Below are 17,712 nucleotides of genomic sequence, written 5' to 3' on the forward strand. Positions count from 1 at the left end.
ACCAAACATTTAAGGGATTCTAGAAGGCATGGAAATCCCTCTTTGGTTTGAGGTGCCCTGTGGGGGTCCCTGAGCCCGGACAGGTTGAAGTCACTGGGTCATTTGCCCACCCCCACCCCTTACCTGTGACAGTCACCAACATGGAGGCCACTAGTGGGCGGTTGTTGTCTAGCTTGCGGCTGAGTCGAAGCTCTCCACTGGTCTGGTTGACCACCAACAGCTGCAGCTCATTGCCTCGCTCAAAAGAGTAGAAGAGGTGGTCAGAGACATCGGGGTCATAAGCTGGGATGCGGCCAATGATACCTGAGGGGAAGGTGTCTGAGCGGTTGGACACATAGTTGTTGAAGAGGATCTGGAAGTTGTTGAGTACCGGGCTATTGTCATTCTGGTCAACCAGGCGAATGTGCACAGTGGCCCGACTGACCAGAGGGGCAGATGTGGCTTGCACCACAATCACATATTCCTGGCGAGCCTCATAGTCCAGGTCAATGAGGGCCGTCAGCTCTCCAGAGAAGATATCCATTTGGAAGAGCTCAGGGATGTTCCCCTCCACGATCTGGTACATTATATGGGCGTTGGGACCTTCGTCAGGGTCCACTGCCGTGATCTGGGCCACAACCGAACCCACAATGCTGTTCTCCTTCACCCGAACCTCAAACTCCTCAGCTGGGAAGACAGGTGCGTTGTCATTCACATCCTGCACTGTCACCTGGATGCTGACTGGAGTCCGAAGCGGGGGCACACCTCGGTCCACAGCATAGGCAGTGAGTTCATACACTGGAATGGCCTCCCGATCCAGCCGCCTCACTGTGCGGACAATGCCAGAGGTGGGCTCAATGGTAAAATCTCCGTCCCCATCTTCCCCGTTCTGGAAAGTGTACTGGACCCGGCCATTGGCATGAGCATCCCGGTCAGTGGCTGAGATCTGCAGGACACTGGTAAAGGGTGGGGCATCCTCTGAGACCAACCCCGTGTAGTGGGAGGCCACAAACTGCGGAGCATTATCATTCACATCATTGACCATCACCTCGACATAAGTGGTGTCTGCCTTCTGTGGAATGCCATTGTCTCGGGCTGTAATAGCCAGTGTGTAGGTCACCTGGTCCTCATAGTCCAGTGGGGCCTGTAGTGTAATGGCCCCTGAGTCTGCATCAATGCGGAACTGGGGCAGGTTGTCCTCCAGCAGATAGGTGATACGGGCATTCTCACCCACATCGTCGTCAGAGGCACTGATGACCACCACAGTGCTACCCACTGGCCGATCCTCATTCACACTCACTGAGTAGTGGGCACTTTGGAAGACAGGCCGGTGAGTGTTGGCGTCTGTGATGTTGATGTGCACGTAGCAGTGATCATGCAGGGCACGGTCAGTTGCAGTTAGCACCAGCTTGAAGTAGCGTTCCTGCTTGTAGTCCAGTGGCAGAGCCAGGGTCACCAGACCTACACCACCCTGGGTGCTGATGGCAAAGCGATTCCGAGTGTTGCCACCTGTGATCTGGTAGCTGATGGCACTGTTGGCATCGCGGTCTACAGCGGTCACACTTACCACACTGGTGCCCACAGCTGCATCCTCATTCAGCCGTAGGTGGTACTCCTTCATCGTGAACTCAGGCCGATTGTCATTAACATCCAGCACAGTAACTGTGACGCTGGCTGAGGCTGAGAGTGGGGGTGAACCGTGGTCTCGGGCCTCCACACCAAAGAAGTAATGCTCCACAGACTCACGGTCCAGGGGACCACTCACAGAGACCCACCCAGTTGCACTGTTTATCACAAAGGGAGTGTCAGGTGCCACACCAGTAAGGGAGTACTCCAATCTGGCATTCTCCCCATGGTCTGCATCCACTGCCTGAATGTGGATGACCGAATGGCCCAGGGGTGCATTTTCCAAGACAGATACTTGGAAGGGCGTGCTGACAAAGATAGGAGTATGGTCATTTATGTCCACCACCTGGATGCTAGCTAGGCCCGTGTTGTTGGACAGCGGAGGCCGGCCTGCATCCTGCGCCCGGATACGCAAAGCATACTCTCGTTCTGCCTCAAAATCCAGAGGTGCCACCACCTGGATCTCGCCCGTGAGGCTGTCGATGGCAAAGTGGCCGCGGCTATTGCCGCTAATAATGTTGTAGTGCACTAGTCCATTGGCATCCTTGTCCCGGTCGGTAGCTGTGACGCGTAGCACCACTGTATGGGGGCGCACATCCTCACGCACCTGAGCCACGTAACGCTTCTCGCTGAACTGGGGCGCGTTGTCATTTTCGTCCAGTACTGTTATGTGCACACGCACGGTGGCAGAGCGGGGCCCAGGCTCTTGGCCCTGGTCGTTGGCCTCTACCACCAGCTCATAGCTTTCCATGTGCTCCCGGTCCACGCGACCGCTAGTACTGATGAGGCCTGAGCGAGGATCAATCTCGAAGGCAGCGGCAGCTGCAGCTGCAGCGCGTGTAGCTGGTGGCCCCACGAAGCGATACCGCAGGTTGGCGTTGGGAGGCGCGTCGCCGTCGGTGGCACGCAACTGCAGGATTGGGTAGCCTTCCTCCACATTCTCGCGAAGTGTCTCCCGATATTGTGCCTGCTCAAACACCGGCGCATGGTCGTTGCGGTCGGCCACTGTAACGGCCACCATTGTGGTGGCCGAGAGGCGCGGCGAGCCGTGGTCCTGTGCTGTCACGCGCAGATAGTGGCGCTCCATGCTCTCGCGATCCAGAGCGGCTTCCGTGCGGATGAGGCCGCTTTGCGGGTCGATGCTGAACAGCTCCAGCGAGCGGCTATTCATAAGCGCAGCCAGCGAGTATACTAGGCGCCCAGCCTCGCCGGAGTCTGGGTCCTGCGCCACTACGCGTAGCACCGCAGTGCCCGCTGCCTCGTTTTCGGGCACTAGGGCCTGGTAGTTGTACTGCGGAAACTGCGGGTGTCGGTTCGCAGCGCGACGGGGTCGGACCCGGCTCGCTAGGGGTATTCTCCAGGGCTCAGGCCCGGCTGGGACCCCTGGGGGTCGCGGCCCCGGACGCTGCGGAAGGAAGCGGCAGCGGAAGAGACCGCGGGAGCGCATGCGCTGGGGCGTGGGCTCGGGAGCTGTCCGAAAACCGCGCGGTGCTGAAACAGAAGCGGGAGCTGTCCTTGCCGTGCGCGGTGCTGAATCAAGCCCGGGGCCAGATCCCGTAGCTCCGGGAGGACAGTCCGCCCGGGTGACTGTCTTCTCGGCTCGGGATATCAGGGTTCTCTCGCTTTGACCCCTGTGCCCCGGCACCCACAATTCTCCGCAGCATCGCGTGGTTCCCACTTTTTGGGGGGTGCCTCTCCCAGCATTCCTCTGGGAGGACACCAGTTTGGAACCACGGGGCCGAACCAGAAGGTCTGAAGGGAAGGACAAAGTGTTCTCTGGACCCGGGACCCCTGGGGACAGAGCCTCTGGCGACAAACTATCTCTTCGTGAGGGTCCTGTCCACCTGCAAGAAGAGACCTCTGGGCGCCAGCATAACAGAGACCCTGGTCCCTGTCCTGTCTCTCTCCTGGGGCTGCCTAATGCCTGAACCCCGTATTCCGCCCTAAGCCCCGCATCCGGCTGCTCAGGGGACCCTCGATCATTCTGGGCGCTTTGCCTTCCTCCTCGGAGCCCCACGAAGATAGGCTCCCTGATTCCCAGGCCAGGCTCTCCATCCTCTCGGGCCCCGGGTGTCTCGGGACAAAGAGCTAAGGCCCTGCCGCCGATCTGAGCCCCTGATCCCGTAGCTGCAGCTACCCCCGGGTCCCAGCCTTGGCCCCCGCCGCCCCCCAGCTCTTCCCGGCTGAGAGGGAACAAAGAGAGGAGGAGCAGGAGTAGTGAGGTTGTCGGCCCCCTGAGGCCCCACCACGGTGGCTGCCTCGCCATCACCCTCCACCTCCCCACACGGCCTCCACCGTCCCCCGCTCCGGTCCAGGCCTTGGGCCCACCCAGCCGCTCGGGCCCCCTCCCGGGCCCCTGCCGCCGCCCCGGTCCCCCGCCTCTCGGCCTGTCTCTCCGCGCCACCGCCGCCACCCTCTGGCCACCATCTACTCCACTGCCAGAGCCCCTCTGGAGTGTGGCTCCGGCTTTTGCCGCCCCCACCACAGCATCCCCGACGCCGCTGCCGTCTCCCGTCGCTCCAACATGGCTCCCGACCGCCGCGATGGTTCGTTCCACCTCCGCCCCGAAGCCCCGAATCCGGTGGTACAGACCATCGCGCATGGCAACTCTGATTACCGAACCTTGTGCCGCCATCTTTATTAATGGCAAAGCACAAACGCTGCCCACGGTGCTGAACAGGCTGTGCCGGGGTCCACCTTTGAATCCACCCTCTTCTCTCACGGCCACCACCCTCACCCGCCTCTTTCCTTTTAGGGCGCTGTCCCAGCTCCTTCCCCAGCTTTCCTTCTGCTTGCGGGCCTCTTGTCGCCCTTCCTAAGCACTAGTTCCGAACGCTGTCCCGGATTTTGGTCTGAAAATTTGCAGCATAGTGAGAGTTCTCATGACTCTTGGGGTGGGGGGATATCATGTGGAATCCTGGGGTAGAGGGGGCGATGTTTGGGGGGGCGGGGTACCTGGGGCGCCAGCAGACCGAACAACAGCTTTAACTGTTCGATCAGTGAGTTTTAACTCATGAAATGCCACGACCACCTCTTTGTTTGGAGCTCCTCTGCGGAGCAGGAACGAAAGAAGAGGTGACCCGCCCTAGGCGGAAGTAGAGGCCAAACTCTTCCCGGCCTAGACGGCCTCCAGTATTCTCCCCTGGCTGGGGGATTCTCCACTGGATGTTACGTGCCCCTCTCCAGGTCACAGGTCTTGAGTGCTCTGGGATGCCACCTGGTGGCCAGCGTTGCCACACAGCTGCGGGCCCGGCTCTTCGGATCCCGGCCGCTCGCCCGCTATGACCGCGTCCCTTAATCCCGTGAAGGGACTAATGGCCCCTCAATTCTCCCCACAGGTTAATCCTGTTCTTCCCGCGCTGTGCAACTGCTGGTGTAGGTCGGCATCCGATGGCCAATGGGCAGACGTGGCGGAATAGACGTCACAGACTATGAGTGGGGCGGGGAGTGAACGCCCGAGCGTTCCAATCAGAAAGTCCCCGTCTCTATTGGCACAATGGGAGGCTCCGCCCCCGACGGCGGACTCATTGTCTGGGGAGAGGGGTCCGCGGGTTACAGGATTGCCGCAAAGCATACCCAGGAGCTCTACCAACCCGCCTGCTGAGGCAGCAGCGACAACGGGCTGCAGCGCCAGGTGCAGAGGGTGCGGGTTTTCCAGGACCGAGGAGACGTCAGGTCTGGATCCCACAACGCTCCAAAGGGGCGCGGCTCCTGCTGCGAACCAGCAGAGGACCCCTACCTAAGGTCTCTGTCCCGCCCCAAACGGTAACTATGACATCACCATCAACCAATCAGCGCATTCTTTGGCATTGACGTCTTTGCTTCCGGGAGGCGGGGTTCCCGCGGGTTACACTGCCTAAGGAGCCGCGGAGAGCCAGGCGGAGGAGCTCAAGTGCTGCTCTCCTGTCACTGATTCTGAGGACCCCTAAGGTCGGAGCTTCGAGTCGGATGTGTGGTCTGGGTTCCTAAGGGAGTGATGGAGGAGCATCTGCATCCCTTTCAAACATACAAAAGGCCTCTTGGACAGTGGAAACTGCCCAGTGTGGAAACTGGCAGCAGCTTCTGGTCCTCCCGCCATACGACCACACTGTCCTTAAGTGCCAGCACTGGGACAGATGACACATCATTGCGCTGCCCTTCCCACGAGGTCAATGTGTGCCCAGGGAAGAGACCAAAGCACAGAGGTTGTCAAATGTTCCTGCCTCAACTTCCCAAGGACCTGTGCTTTCCACTGAATTACAGTATTTCAGGAGAACCGTGGTTCTCTGCCTTCAGCACCCTAGTGAGCCAGGAATCGCCATTCGGGATGAGAAAGGGAGGCATAATGCCTCCAGGGTGGAGAGAAATCACGATGTTGTTTTCTCTCCATGGAACTTTAACTGGGGCCAAACATTTCAGCCCCTCTTCAGGTCCAGGGGAGCCTCTGTGCTTAACCTTCAGACAGTGGACAGTTAAGGACGTCTCCCCATCAGTCCCCCGTCCTTTGCTCCCGAGTTCCCTGTCAAACATAATTGCCTCAGCTTCCTAAGGACCCCTTTCCCAGGCCCTAAGCCTAACCCTGGCCTCGCTGTGCTGCTCACTAAGTTTGTCTTGGGAGAAAGTCCTCTACCTCCAGCGCTCCACTGAGAAAGGCTAAGAACGCAAGTCACAGTATCAGGGATTCCGGATGTGTGGAATCACCTGATAAAGATCATCTTGGTGAGAAATGAAGGGAACTGGTAAAAAACCATTCTGACCCTGGCTGGCATGGCTTGAAAGGTCCTTGGTTCAATTCCTGGTCAGGGCACACACCTGGGTTGCAGCTGGGAAGCCTGTGAGACATAACTGCTTGATCTCTCATATATGGATGTTTCCCTCCCTTTCTCCCTCCCTTCCCCTCGCTCTTAAAAAAAAAAAAATCTGCCAACTGGTGTGGCTTGGTGGGTTGAGCATCGTGCCACACACCAAGACTGCCAGTTCAATTCCTGGTCGGGGGAAATGACATTCCTGGGTTGCACATCGTGGCCCCTGCTCGGGGTGCATATGAGAGACAACCAGTGTTTCTCTCTTGCACATTGATATTTCTCTCCCTTCCTCGCTTTCTAAAAATATGTAACATCTTTATAAAAATAAAATCTTAAAAAAAACCCCAACTGGTTGCCGTCTGGCAGACTTCCTGACTCTCCTGCCCCTGCTTCCAGCAAGCGCTTTTGACTTGGGAGCCCACAAGGAAAGCAATGTTTTTGCCCAGTGACTCCTAATTCCCCTCAAACAGTGCAAATCTCACCCATATCTGTTTTAGATACTCTTTTTGTCCCCCCAATAATGACCAAATCTCTGCAGAAGCTGAATAATGCAAGATCTCGCTGGGACCATGATGAAACAGAGCTGGACAAGGCCCAGGTATTCAAAGAGGCCAGGGCTGGGGTAAGGATTCAACAGGGGGGAAGAGAGATGGCATTCAGGGCAAAGAAACATTTTAAGTGAAGCCCGCAGGGATAGTCACCTGCACAAGAACCACAAAGCACTCAGTGGCTGTGGCCCAGAAGTGGGAACTCAAGAAAGACAAGCTGCAACAGGGCTCAAGGGACCTTGAAGGACAGTCCTGTCAGGGGCCACCACCTCGTCAGGCTGGAGCGACCAGGACAAGCTAATGACAAGGTTCTGTGGTCCCAGTGCCACTGCCCATCTTCTTCCCACCACCACCCAGGATCGTACTGGGAAGCCTGTTTGCAGAGGCCTGTGATTTATTTCCAAAGGTGAGCAGCGACACATAGGAAAATACACGTGGCTTTCCAGTCTACATTTTTACAGAGAAAATAGAATCTGTCATTGGCTTTCTCAGCGCCATCACTCCATTCTGTGAGGCTCGAGGATGGGTGGCCTGTCTCCAAGATTCTGCTTTCAAAGCATCAGCTTGGCTAAGGCCCCTGGGGGTGGGAGTGAGGGGTAGCAATCCCCCGGGGGGTGGGGGAAGCACATAAGCAGCATTTACTGCAAAGCTAAGGCAAAAAAAAACAGAGCTGGCAGGAAATCCCCTCACCCTAAGGACACAGCTTGCTGAAGCCCAGGACACAGACCTGACAGGTGGGGACAGGAGCTCTGGCCCAGCCTGGAGCAGCAGCAGGACTCTGAGTGTGCATGTGTATACGGGGAGTGGGGCGGGACATGCTGAACAGGCAGCCTGGGGGAGATGGACTTCAGCTCACAAACTCCCTTTGCCCCAGCATTGTTCCCAGAGCGTGGTCCTCAATCCTGCACTTGGCCCCTTGCATTAGCCCTACTTCAGGTGGGGGGCCTGCTCAGGTCCCTTCCACCACCACATCCCCTAACACTGTCAGTGCAAAACATTCTTAGGGCCAAGCCCCAAGTCCTCTGATCCCTGCCCAGGGCTGCAGGGAAGGGCTGAAAGGAAGGTGCTAGCTGGGGGCCTCGCCCAGCACCGGGAATTCCTTGCACATCTCTTGGACGATCATGCGGTCCATCTGGCACTGGGGTGAGGCGTCCTCTTCAGTCAGGATACGCCGAAGTGTGGCCTGCAGGTCAGTGAGCCGGTGGCGGTGCTGCAGATAGGGTGTGGAGCGGGCCACGGCATGCATCAGGGAGAGGTACTCCATGCGCAGCTGTGGGAAGAGCGGGCAAGCTCATGGACCCCAGGGAGGCACTGCCACCAGAGAGGGACAGGCCCCGTGGCAGCCACATGGACCCTGGGGCTGTGGACCAGCTCACACCAGTGAAGATCAGGGTCGCACCCCCAGCACCCAGAGTGTATTTGGCGCAGAACTGGTCTTTGATAGTTGTTGAATAAGTAAGTGAATGAATGAATCGGTTCTGGGACATAGACAGTCCCAGAATGGCTGGCCCGAGGCAGTCTTGGCTCAGTGAGGCGGCAAGAAGAACCAGTGAGCCCCTGCTGCCCTCCTCTAATGTGGAGCCCTCGTGGTAACACTGTCTGAATTCAGAGGCCCTTTGCTTCTCACCGTCCCCTCACTCTGCAAGATCTCATTCACACCCACAGCTCCAAACATGACCCACACCGGTATCTCCAGCCTAGACTTCTGTGAGCTCCAGAAGAGAATCATCCAACTGCCACTGGTCATCATCTCTGGCATATCTCAAAGGGACCCCAAACCCCTACATCCTCCGTCCAACTCACTGCTGTACGTTCAGATGTGCAGGTCAATCCTTGCAGGTATCCTCTCCGAATCTGTCTCTCCCCACACACCCCCAAACCCAACCCGACCCATCATTTTACAGCCTCCCCATGCTCTGAATCTGTCTCCAATTCCCAACCCCAACTTACCCTCCCCGCACCTCGGGTTAAAGAGCTCTGCCAGCTGCTCCAATCTGACACCCCAAGCTGCTCCTTCCCTTCCCTGAGACCCCCAATGCACTGACCTGACCCAGCATTTTCTCTCTCAGTCTGCCCCTCTCACCATCCCTCATTTCTCTCTTTACTTCGGATAAGGCAGTGTCGCCCTGCTGACACCCACCCTTGGTCAGACCCAGCGCCTGCTGAGGCCTGAGCAACAGACAAGTGCAGAGCCAGGGGCAGGCCCGGCCTCCTTCCCAGTCACAAACTGATAGACGCACATTGTCTGGGACTGCCCCTGCTTTTCTCGGATGTGTTCACTTTTTCCTCGAAGCACCACTGCCCACCGTCTCCGTTGTGCAAACCTAAACTGCTCAGTCAGCTGGCCTTGTGCTTTGGGGAGAAAACAAGCCTCCTTTCAGGAAGCCCCATCTTCTCTCGGCACCTACACCCCCGTCCTCCCCCCCGCAAGGCACTGTCAGGGGCCCTCTCCTGACGGGGGGTCTGGGCCCCCCCCCCCACCATGACCTTATCCACTTGCCTTCTGCAGCACCCCCCACCCCGCCCCACAACACATCAGCCAGTGCTTCACGCTTACTGGACAGTTCCCTCTGGCTCTGAGACGTGTGCCAGACTCTCACAGCTTTAAAGCACCCTCCCCACCCCATGTGCCCCCCAGCGACACCTCCTTCTCCTGCTCCCCTTCACAGAAGCTCACGAGACTTGTCTCCACTTTCTGCTTCCAACCCCCCACTCATGTTCTCTTCCCTCCACTCCACAGACACAGCCTGTCCACCCTCCACTGAACTCTGGGTGGCAAATCTAGTGGCCAATTCTCAGTTCTTATCTTGCTCAGGCTCCTAATTGTGGAGACAGCTCACTCCCTCCTCCAAACATGTGGCTTTGGGCTCCTGTTGTCTCGGTTTTCCTCCTGGGTTTCTCCCTCCTTACCCCTCAGGGTCCCGTGCTTCCTTCTGACCTGTCCATCCCTTACGTGGTCACACGGCCACAGGCTTCCTGCCAATTCTACGCACAGACAACACCGAAGTGTCCCTGCTGTCCCAGCTGCCTTCCTGATGTCCTCTGTACCTGGATGTCTATCAGGGATCTTCTCATTCTTGATACATCAAAACAACTCTCTCCCCCTACCGCCCCCAGGTTAGGGTTCCTCCCCACCTCAGCAATCAGTGCCTCACCCATCAGCTGCTCAACACGAGTGTGGCATCGAGCCCTGCCTGACCCACTTTCAACACCCAACCCCGAGCTCTTCTCCCACCGCCAGGCTCTCCCCACCCGCCCGTGCCGCCCAGCAGCAGTGGCCGCTTCTTCACTGGCTGCTCCATGGGTGTCCATCAGATCAGGGGCCCTCCCCAAACATGGGCCTGTGTACCCCCTCCTTGAAGAAGCCCTCACTCACAGCCTCCACTTCCCACTTCCTCTCCTCACCTCCCACCTCTCCCTCCAGCTTTCTCCGACAGACCCCCCCCCATCTCCAGCTTTCTCTGACAGACCCCCCCCCCATCACCTCACGGCTGACCCCTCTGGCTCCTGAGCGCCTCCCATGCTTACCTGGTGCCAGGAGCACCCTGTCCCTTGTCTCCATTCAGTGTCCTGTCCCCCCACTTTGTTTTAGTTTCTACATAGCCAATGCCTGCGTGGCGAACCCCCAGGCACCTTGTCTCCGGGCGACAGGTCCGCGATGTGCCGCACGGTGATGTCGATGAGCGCCATCATGTCCGTGTGGTAGAAGATGGCAGCTGTGGTGGGGCTGGCGAACACGTCCTGCAGGAACTTGAGGACAGAGTGCGGTGGCTGTGGCTCATGTTTGAAGATGCGCACAGGGTCATCTAGGAGACGGGGGAAGAGACGTCAGGGCAGTCCTCGTGGGGGGCCTGAAGTCACCCCAGGGAGTCATGGGGTCACAGAGTCACAGGACTCCTGGGCCCTCACCCCCTCTGTTCAGGAGCAAGAGCAGCTTCTCAGAGAAGATCTTGACGTTGGTGTGCTTGCTCAGGGCGGCCATGATGACGTTCTGGTCAGGAGCTGAGGAAGGGAACGGGTGTGGATGAGCGCACAGGCTGTGAACCTGGAGAGCCCCTAGCAGCGGCCAGCTACCTCCCGGCCGGGCCCCACCCCCACCTGGCAGGTGCAAGTTGAGCGCCAGAAGCAGGTTCATGCAGAGATCCGGTAGCTGCTCCGTGGTGTCCAAGGGCAGCCCATCCTCCACAATGCTCAGCAGGAACAGGGCGAAGGGGGTGCCCAGGTGCTCTGCGAGAGGGGCACATGGAAGTCCGCAGCCCTGGCCTCTCCTCCATTCCCCCAGCCTCCCTGGGTTTCTGTGAGCCCTGGAGACACCTGTCAGTGGGCCCCAAGCTCTAAGACCACAGGTCCTGGCTCCAGCTGGCTCTGGGCTCCCTACAGCGAGCTGGTCAGTAACCTGCATTCTTACCATAGTGCGCGCAGGGCACTGCCTCCCCCATGGAGAAGACCATGGCCAGGATGAGGGCGGAGTAACAGAGTTTCTGGTGGTCTGAGGGGGCAAGACGGACAGTCAGAACCCCTACAGATGGCAGGAACCCCCCTCCCCAGGTGGCGAGAAGCTCCCCTTGCCTCACCCTGCGTGTCTGTCTGCATGTCCCGCGCCAGCTCCACCGGCAGCACAGACGACACGAGTGTGGAGATGATGGCTGCGTCCAGACTGCACATGGCCCCGAAGCACTTGAGGAGCAGCAGCCGCAGCGACACCCGGTGCTCCTGGCAGGGGACCACGTATGCTTAGTGCCTGGCACCCCACCTCTACCTGGGTCCCTCCAGGCCCCGCCCCTCTGTCTCACACACACCATTTGGTAGTAGGCCACCAAGGCCAGGACAGACTCGAAGTCGTTTCTCTTGCACATTCTCTTGCAAACTTCAGGGTCTGCATCAGTCTGTGGGGAGGAGGAAGTGTGACAGAGTCACTCAGAGTGAGCTGTGCGGCCACACGTAAGCGAGCTGAGTGCATGGAGGGGCACTCCTGAGCAGCGGAGAATGGCGGGGGCTGCGAGTGGCTGCCCTGCATACTGGGAACAGCTCTGGGCCCCCACCCCGCACCAGAATGTGTAGCAGCTCCTCCAGGTAGCAGCGGATGACACCCTCATCTTCGTATAGGGCCCAGCTGCGCTGCTGGGCATCGTCCTTCCGCCGAGCCAGGTCTGCAAAGATCACCTCCAGCCGCTGCTGGTCGTGGCAGACTTGCCCCGAGGGCAGGGCAGTGCTCAGGTCCTGGGGGGAAGAGGGTGGGGCATGGCTCAGCAGGCTCTCCCCCATCTCCAGGAAGCCCCCAACCTGGAGCCCAACCTAGGCCCTGAGGTCACAGGCATGAGGTCACGGTGAGCCAGGCTCAATGTCAGGCAAGGGACCCGAGCCTCACCTCCCAGTGCTGCCCCTAGTTAGTGTCCTAGGACCTGTGAGGGGACCAGACCGGTGTTATCTTCCCTCCCTGCCACTGCTCCCCCTCGAGCTCCCACGAACACCTGTTCCCACGGGCCATCCCTCAACATCAAGGCTCCCACAAATACCAGCCCAGCCCTTCATCCCCCCCAGGTAACGCCACTGCCCCCCAGTCTGGATAACCTCCTGGACAGGCTTCTGCTTGAAACACTTGTGTGCGTGTTTCCCAGCAACTCGCCTCTCATCTCAGATCTGGATAAACCTCCTCCATGAGGAGGGCCGTGGCCTCTGTCACTGCTCAAATGAGACTGAGGCCCCAGGCTCCAGTTCTACTCAAAGAGGCACCAGGCCTGTCATCTACCCACCTCCCATGTTCCCCTCGAACTCTGCCAGCCAAGCAGTGCCAGCCATGCCCAGTACAGGCAAGCCATCCACCCATTGCTCCCCCAACCCCCAACCCAAGCTGCAGGAGCCATGAGACCCAGGAGGTCACACTGTGCAGGCTGGGCTTGCTGCCCTCCAATCCCGCTCCCTGACCAGGGCCCCACCCTGTGATGCCCACACACCTCACTCGTGTCTGAGTCAGCACTTAGGCCTCCGTCACAGTCCTTGAAGCACCCCCTTCTCTGCCAAGGTCATCAAGGCACTGCCCTCACTCATGCCCTACGTCCATTCCTTCCCTGAAGCCAGAGAGAACTCTTGGCCACCACATCTGGTCTCACCTGTCACCTGCCCCAGGTCTCACCTCCTCCCACACCACCTGTACACTCATTCTCTGTGTTGCAGCCATACTGGCCTCCTTCCACTGCTTCCTGTGAGCCTGGCTGAGTCCTGTCTCAGGGCCTTTGTCCAGGCTGAGCCCCTGCCTAGAATGCTCCTCCTCCCTGTCTGCTTCAGGAATCAGCTTAAATGTCCCCAGCACCCAGCACATTGGTAGTGGCCCAGAGCTAGAGCTCAATATATATCTGTCAAGTAAAGGCTGGGCATAAGAGCAAGGGTGGGAAAGAAGCGGGGGCAGCAGGAGGGTACAAGGATGGGGAGGCCCTTGGCCCTGCTGCCCACCCTCACCTTGCCCTCTACCAGCGAGAGGAGGACCTGCTCCATGACAGGTGAGACGGCTGGCACAGAGGCCTGGATGTGACCCACCACGACACCAATGGCCACACGGCATAGCTCATGGCTCAGGCCAGTATTTCTCCGCACAAGCTCCATCAGCTCTGCCCCGATGGTCCTGGGCACGACTGTCTCAGCTACCGCCTTCTCCTCTGTGGTCTCCAGGCTCAGCGCACCCAGGGCCTCCAGCTCATCGGGGGCTGAGGGTGTATCAACTGCCACCTCCTCTGTAGGGGGTTCAGGGGCTGGCACCTTGGAGGGAGGGGGCTGAGCTTGGGACACAGTGGTATGAGTGCTGCGGCGGGGCACAGGCGGGGGTGTGGGTGAGCCGCTGGGGCCCAGCTCCGACGAGCTGGAACCAGTATAGAGCGTGTCAAGGGAGGTGCTGCTGACTGAGGAACCACTGGACACAGAGCTGCCCCCGGAGGGCGTGGTGTTGCGGCCGCCTGTGGGCAAAGAGTGGATGCTATGCTGGGACAGCCCCCAGGGGCCCTACCCCTCTGAGCCCAGAGCCCTGTCCCTGGTTCAGGGCCCAGTTCCTCTGCCAGACCCTCCCCACTGAGCCCACAGCCCTCAATTGCCGCAATATGTGCTTTGTTTTCCCCCTGAGCCTGGAGCCCCCAAATCCCTGACACAGCGGAGCAAGCATTCCAAGCTCACAGAGCTCCCCCCCAGTTCCCCCAGCCCCGCCTCTCACCGCTCCCCGAGGCCACCAGGGCCTCACGATCTCGGCGCTTCACAGGTGGGGGTGGTGTGGCAGGTGCTGCTCGGCGAGGCTGCGGTGGGATCTGGGAGGGTACAAGTGAGGTCGGAGAGGGCAGGTTGCCCTCTGGACTGCCAGCCTGGCTAGGATCCTGTGCTCCTGGCATGGGCAGGGCTATGGCTCTGGGCAGCTACTGCTGCCCCGACTGGACCCTTCGGGCCTCTGGACGAAGGCCTGAGGCCCACCCACCTCCCCTCCCCAGGCTGTCCTCACCATGTACCTGGTAGAGGCTTCTGTCTGTCCCAAGATACTCAGAGCTGGGCAGGCTGTGCTGCCGCTCGAACCCAGCACGACACACCCCGTTGGGCTGCCTGGCAGCAGCAGAATCCAGATAATGGTCACTTGTGGACGGGGTCATAGCTGCAGGGCTGGAGGCAGAGGGGCCCCTGCGGGACAAAGTCTCTTTCCGGTGGTGGATCAGCTTCCTAAGGGACAGGGAAATCACTGGAGTTGTCACCTCATAACTCCCAGAATCGTCACATGCTCCCTGTGGAATGCATGGGTCCCCCACAGCCCAGACCCACCCCAGCTCCCTTATGCTCCACCCCACTCTGCACTACCCCCAGCCCTGCCCCCCAGAGCCACCCCACCCAATGTGCTCACTGGGAGGTGCCCTCCACCACTCCCACTCACTGGAGGACTCCACGCTGCTCCAGGCTGTATTTGCCACCATCCCGCATGGCTGCATTGTGTACAGCCTCGATGGCCCGGTCAATGGCTTGGAGGACATCCTGCTCCAGGCCCTGGGTGGGGGAGCAGGGGCAGGCAGTTAGAACTGGGGCAGACAGAGGACCACAACAGCTGAGGCCTGGAATGCTAGATGTGAAAACAGAAAGCTGGACTAGAATAGGACACGGGGTTCTCAAACTGCATCACTCAGGGAGCCGAGGCCTGGCATGCGGGGGCCCTGCTCAGGATTCTAGGCTACAGTGAGGCTCTCAGCTAAGATGTCTGAAAACCAGGAGTCCAGAGCAAACACACAGGCCAGGGACCCCCAGCTTGAGGCCAAGAGTACACGCTTGGTCCATCCCCAGGCTTGCCTATCCCCAGAGCTCAGACTGAGATGCCACGCAGGGAGCCTGCAGAGTCTAGAGCCCTTAACAAATCACCCTGGACCTTGCTGACCACTCACAAAACCAAGGTCACACTCCAGAATAGCCCTGTTCTCACAGAGCCTTCTGCAGGTCCTGGTAACTGATGACAGACCAAAGGGATCTCCTCTCCCTACCCCTGCTACTAGCCCTCATCCCCCCAAGCTGGTCCAAGAGTCTTCTCGACCTACCCTGGAAAGCAGCAGTTCTGTGTTTGTGGCAAAGGATGAGACATAAGAACCTGTCCCAGATTATGTTTTGTTATCCCCAGCAACTCAGGGGCCCAATCTACCCAGCCTGCCTGGCATGGAGCAGGGAGTAGGGGGTGGCAGCAGGGGGACCAGCTACCTCCACCCCTTCTCTGTCCCTGGCATACACAATCCATACACGGGAGCCTCAGAACTGAGGGGATGTCGTCACTACAGAGCAGGTCTGCAAGCTCCATCATGGGGACAGACAGATGGACGCAGAGGTCAGCAAAGCCCTGCAGGTAACATGGGGCATGCTGGAGTGCAGGAAGACAGGAGACAGACATGGGAACAGAAAGAGAAAGGCGCACACACACAGAGGAAGACAGATACAGAGACAGAGAGAGGGGGGTGGGGAGAGACAGGCAAAGGGAAACAACGCAGAAAGAAATTGAGAGCCTGAGACAGAAACGGAGAGGGTTGGAGGAAGAAACACACACACACAGGTAGAGTCGGAATGAGCGCATTAGGCAGGGAGATTTGCAGAAAGAAACCAAGACACAGAGCGGATGATAGCCTCTCTGCCTTCCCCAAACACCCAGCCTTACCAGCCCTGGCCAGGGAAGGGGCCTCCAACAGCCCCCCAGCCCCAGAGAGCCTGGGTCTCACATGCTTGCTCCAGACCCAGCATCCCTGACATCCACCACTGCCCATTGTCACTCCAGGTACCCCTACGTGGGATAAGGCTGAGGGTCCCCTGCCCAGGGCCCATTCCTCTGGTAAGACCAGATGACATCTCCAATTTTATCCTGTTATTTCTGTCTTTAACTGGGCTGGGACAGGATGTTTCCTAAAGTCTAGGGACTAGGACAGCCTTGGGGGTGTCGGGCACTGGCCAGGCCTGGAGGCTCCAAGCCTTCTTTTCTTGTGGTCAGAAGTGACCAGTTGGTGACACTGCATCCAAGCCCCAACAGCAGGACTATTCTTGGGGAAACAGGAACTAGGGCTGTAGCCTCCACTGGAAGGACCTGGGGGCAGAGTCAGACCAGGGGAAGCCATGGGGAGGTCTCACTTCCTCACAATGGGGACACTCCAGGCTGGGGACGAAGAGGAATGGAACACCCTTAATTTCAAAGAAAAGGAGGTCTGAACACTCAGGACCTGAGACTTGGGGGAAGGGGGAAGAGTAGTGCTAGGGAGTGCCAGTCAAGAGCCTTGGTTCAAGGCAGGTGGGTGGTCTTAAGAAGAGCTTAGGGAGTATCTGAGTATAGGACAGTGAAAGACACTGAAGTCTCAGAGCTTTGGGAGTCATCTAGGGGACGCAGATGTCTACGGCTCCAGGGTCCAAGGTGGGGGGCGGTGAGGACAGGGAGGATGGCTGTGGAAACAGTGTCCAGGGTGCCCGGGTCTCCGTGGTGGAAGCAGTGGCTCCAATTGGGGGTCTGAGGGTGGGAGGCAAGAGTGTGGGATCCTTGGGGTCCAGGAAAGGGAGCGATTAGGGATCTGGGGAACTGGTCAGAATTCGGTGAGGCTGGAATCCAAAGCTGACTCTTGAATTCTATTAGATGAGGGTTCAGATATGGGATCCCAATGGGTCTGGGATCCCAAGGAGTCTCAGTTCCAGAGTCAGGTTTTTGGTAGGTCTGAAGTCCTTAGAGTTGGCTGTCAAGGGCCAGGTGCAATGTGGAGGTGCGAGCTCTTGGGGTCCTAGTCCTGGTGGGTTTGGAAAGAAATGGGGCCATCGTCAGACCAGGGGAAGCCATGGGTCAGGTTCTCAAACTCCTTCTGTGCTGGAGATCCCGCGGACCCAGCATTCCAAGGTCAGTAGTGCGAGCCAGTAACAGGGCCCAACCTAAGGGCCTCGGAGGGCCAGCGGGGACGGGGCACACTCACCTGCAGGCGGCGCAGGTAGGCGGGCGGCACGTAGCCCGTCTCGCCACTGCGCGCCCGAGCCGCCAGCCACCAGTGCGCGCTGCTGCGCTCCAGCACCAAGAAGGTCTCACCCGCGGCGAACGCCAGCGCGTTAGGCTCCGCCGAGCGGAAGGCGTACAGTGCGCGGTACATGGGGCCGAGCCGGGCCGTGCTGGGGCAGGGTAAGCGGCGGGGGCTGTGGAACCCGGACCCAGGCCGCGAGCGCACCGCCCCACCCCGTGACACAAAACGTGCGCGCGCATGCCCACCTGCCGCAGCCCCGCCCCTGAGTGTGTCCGCCCACGCACGCAAGCGCAGAGC

The 17,712-nt window shown here is 59.1% G+C and overlaps 2 protein-coding genes across 7 annotated transcripts in view; both read right to left on the reverse strand.

Annotated features, from left to right (window-relative positions):
• LOC112309617 (cadherin EGF LAG seven-pass G-type receptor 3) overlaps nucleotides 1-3,871 on the reverse strand; it is a 37,431-nt gene extending 33,560 nt beyond the window's left edge. For all 4 annotated transcript variants that reach the window (XM_045199743.2, XM_045199744.2, XM_045199739.2 and 1 more), the window contains exon 1: nucleotides 124-3,871. In XM_045199743.2, the coding sequence (XP_045055678.2) occupies nucleotides 124-3,871 (3,748 nt within the window). The remainder of the gene's footprint in view (nucleotides 1-123) is intronic.
• Nucleotides 3,872-7,313: 3,442 nt separating this feature from the next.
• NCKIPSD (NCK interacting protein with SH3 domain) lies at nucleotides 7,314-17,660 on the reverse strand. 3 transcript variants are annotated; one of them, XM_071222151.1, is made up of 14 exons: nucleotides 17,374-17,512; nucleotides 16,089-17,193; nucleotides 14,835-14,944; nucleotides 14,422-14,626; nucleotides 14,136-14,226; nucleotides 13,394-13,884; nucleotides 11,987-12,157; nucleotides 11,737-11,823; nucleotides 11,512-11,650; nucleotides 11,346-11,426; nucleotides 11,036-11,164; nucleotides 10,847-10,939; nucleotides 10,571-10,743; nucleotides 7,314-8,207 (listed from the first exon to the last, which is right to left on the reverse strand). In XM_071222151.1, the coding sequence occupies exons 3-14, from the start codon at nucleotides 14,879-14,881 to the stop codon at nucleotides 8,004-8,006; spliced, it is 1,911 nt and encodes a 636-aa protein (XP_071078252.1). In that variant the 5' UTR covers nucleotides 14,882-14,944; nucleotides 16,089-17,193; nucleotides 17,374-17,512; the 3' UTR covers nucleotides 7,314-8,003. The 3 variants fall into 3 exon arrangements, with proteins under 3 accessions (XP_071078252.1, XP_071078251.1, XP_024421865.1); XM_071222150.1 differs by having other exon boundaries at nucleotides 15,484-17,193; XM_024566097.3 differs by lacking the exon at nucleotides 16,089-17,193 and having other exon boundaries at nucleotides 17,374-17,660.
• Nucleotides 17,661-17,712: the final 52 nt, after the last annotated feature.

Source organism: Desmodus rotundus, chromosome 8 (assembly GCF_022682495.2).
Source record: "Desmodus rotundus isolate HL8 chromosome 8, HLdesRot8A.1, whole genome shotgun sequence".
NCBI classification, from domain to species: domain Eukaryota; kingdom Metazoa; phylum Chordata; class Mammalia; order Chiroptera; family Phyllostomidae; genus Desmodus; species Desmodus rotundus.

What these genes read in the sequence shown, in the direction of transcription:
- NCKIPSD (XM_024566097.3), bottom strand. Translation starts at nt 17,544, where the DNA reads ATGTACCGCGCACTGTACGCCTTCCGCTCGGCGGAGCCTAACGCGCTG. An exon ending in TCTCGCTGGTAGAGGGCAAG is followed by an intron (nt 12,158 to 13,393) that starts GTGAGGGTGGGC and finishes TCTTCCCCCCAG; the next exon opens with GACCTGAGCACTGCCCTGCC. An exon ending in AGGAGCTGCTACACATTCTG is followed by an intron (nt 11,824 to 11,986) that starts GTGCGGGGTGGG and finishes TCCTCCCCACAG; the next exon opens with ACTGATGCAGACCCTGAAGT.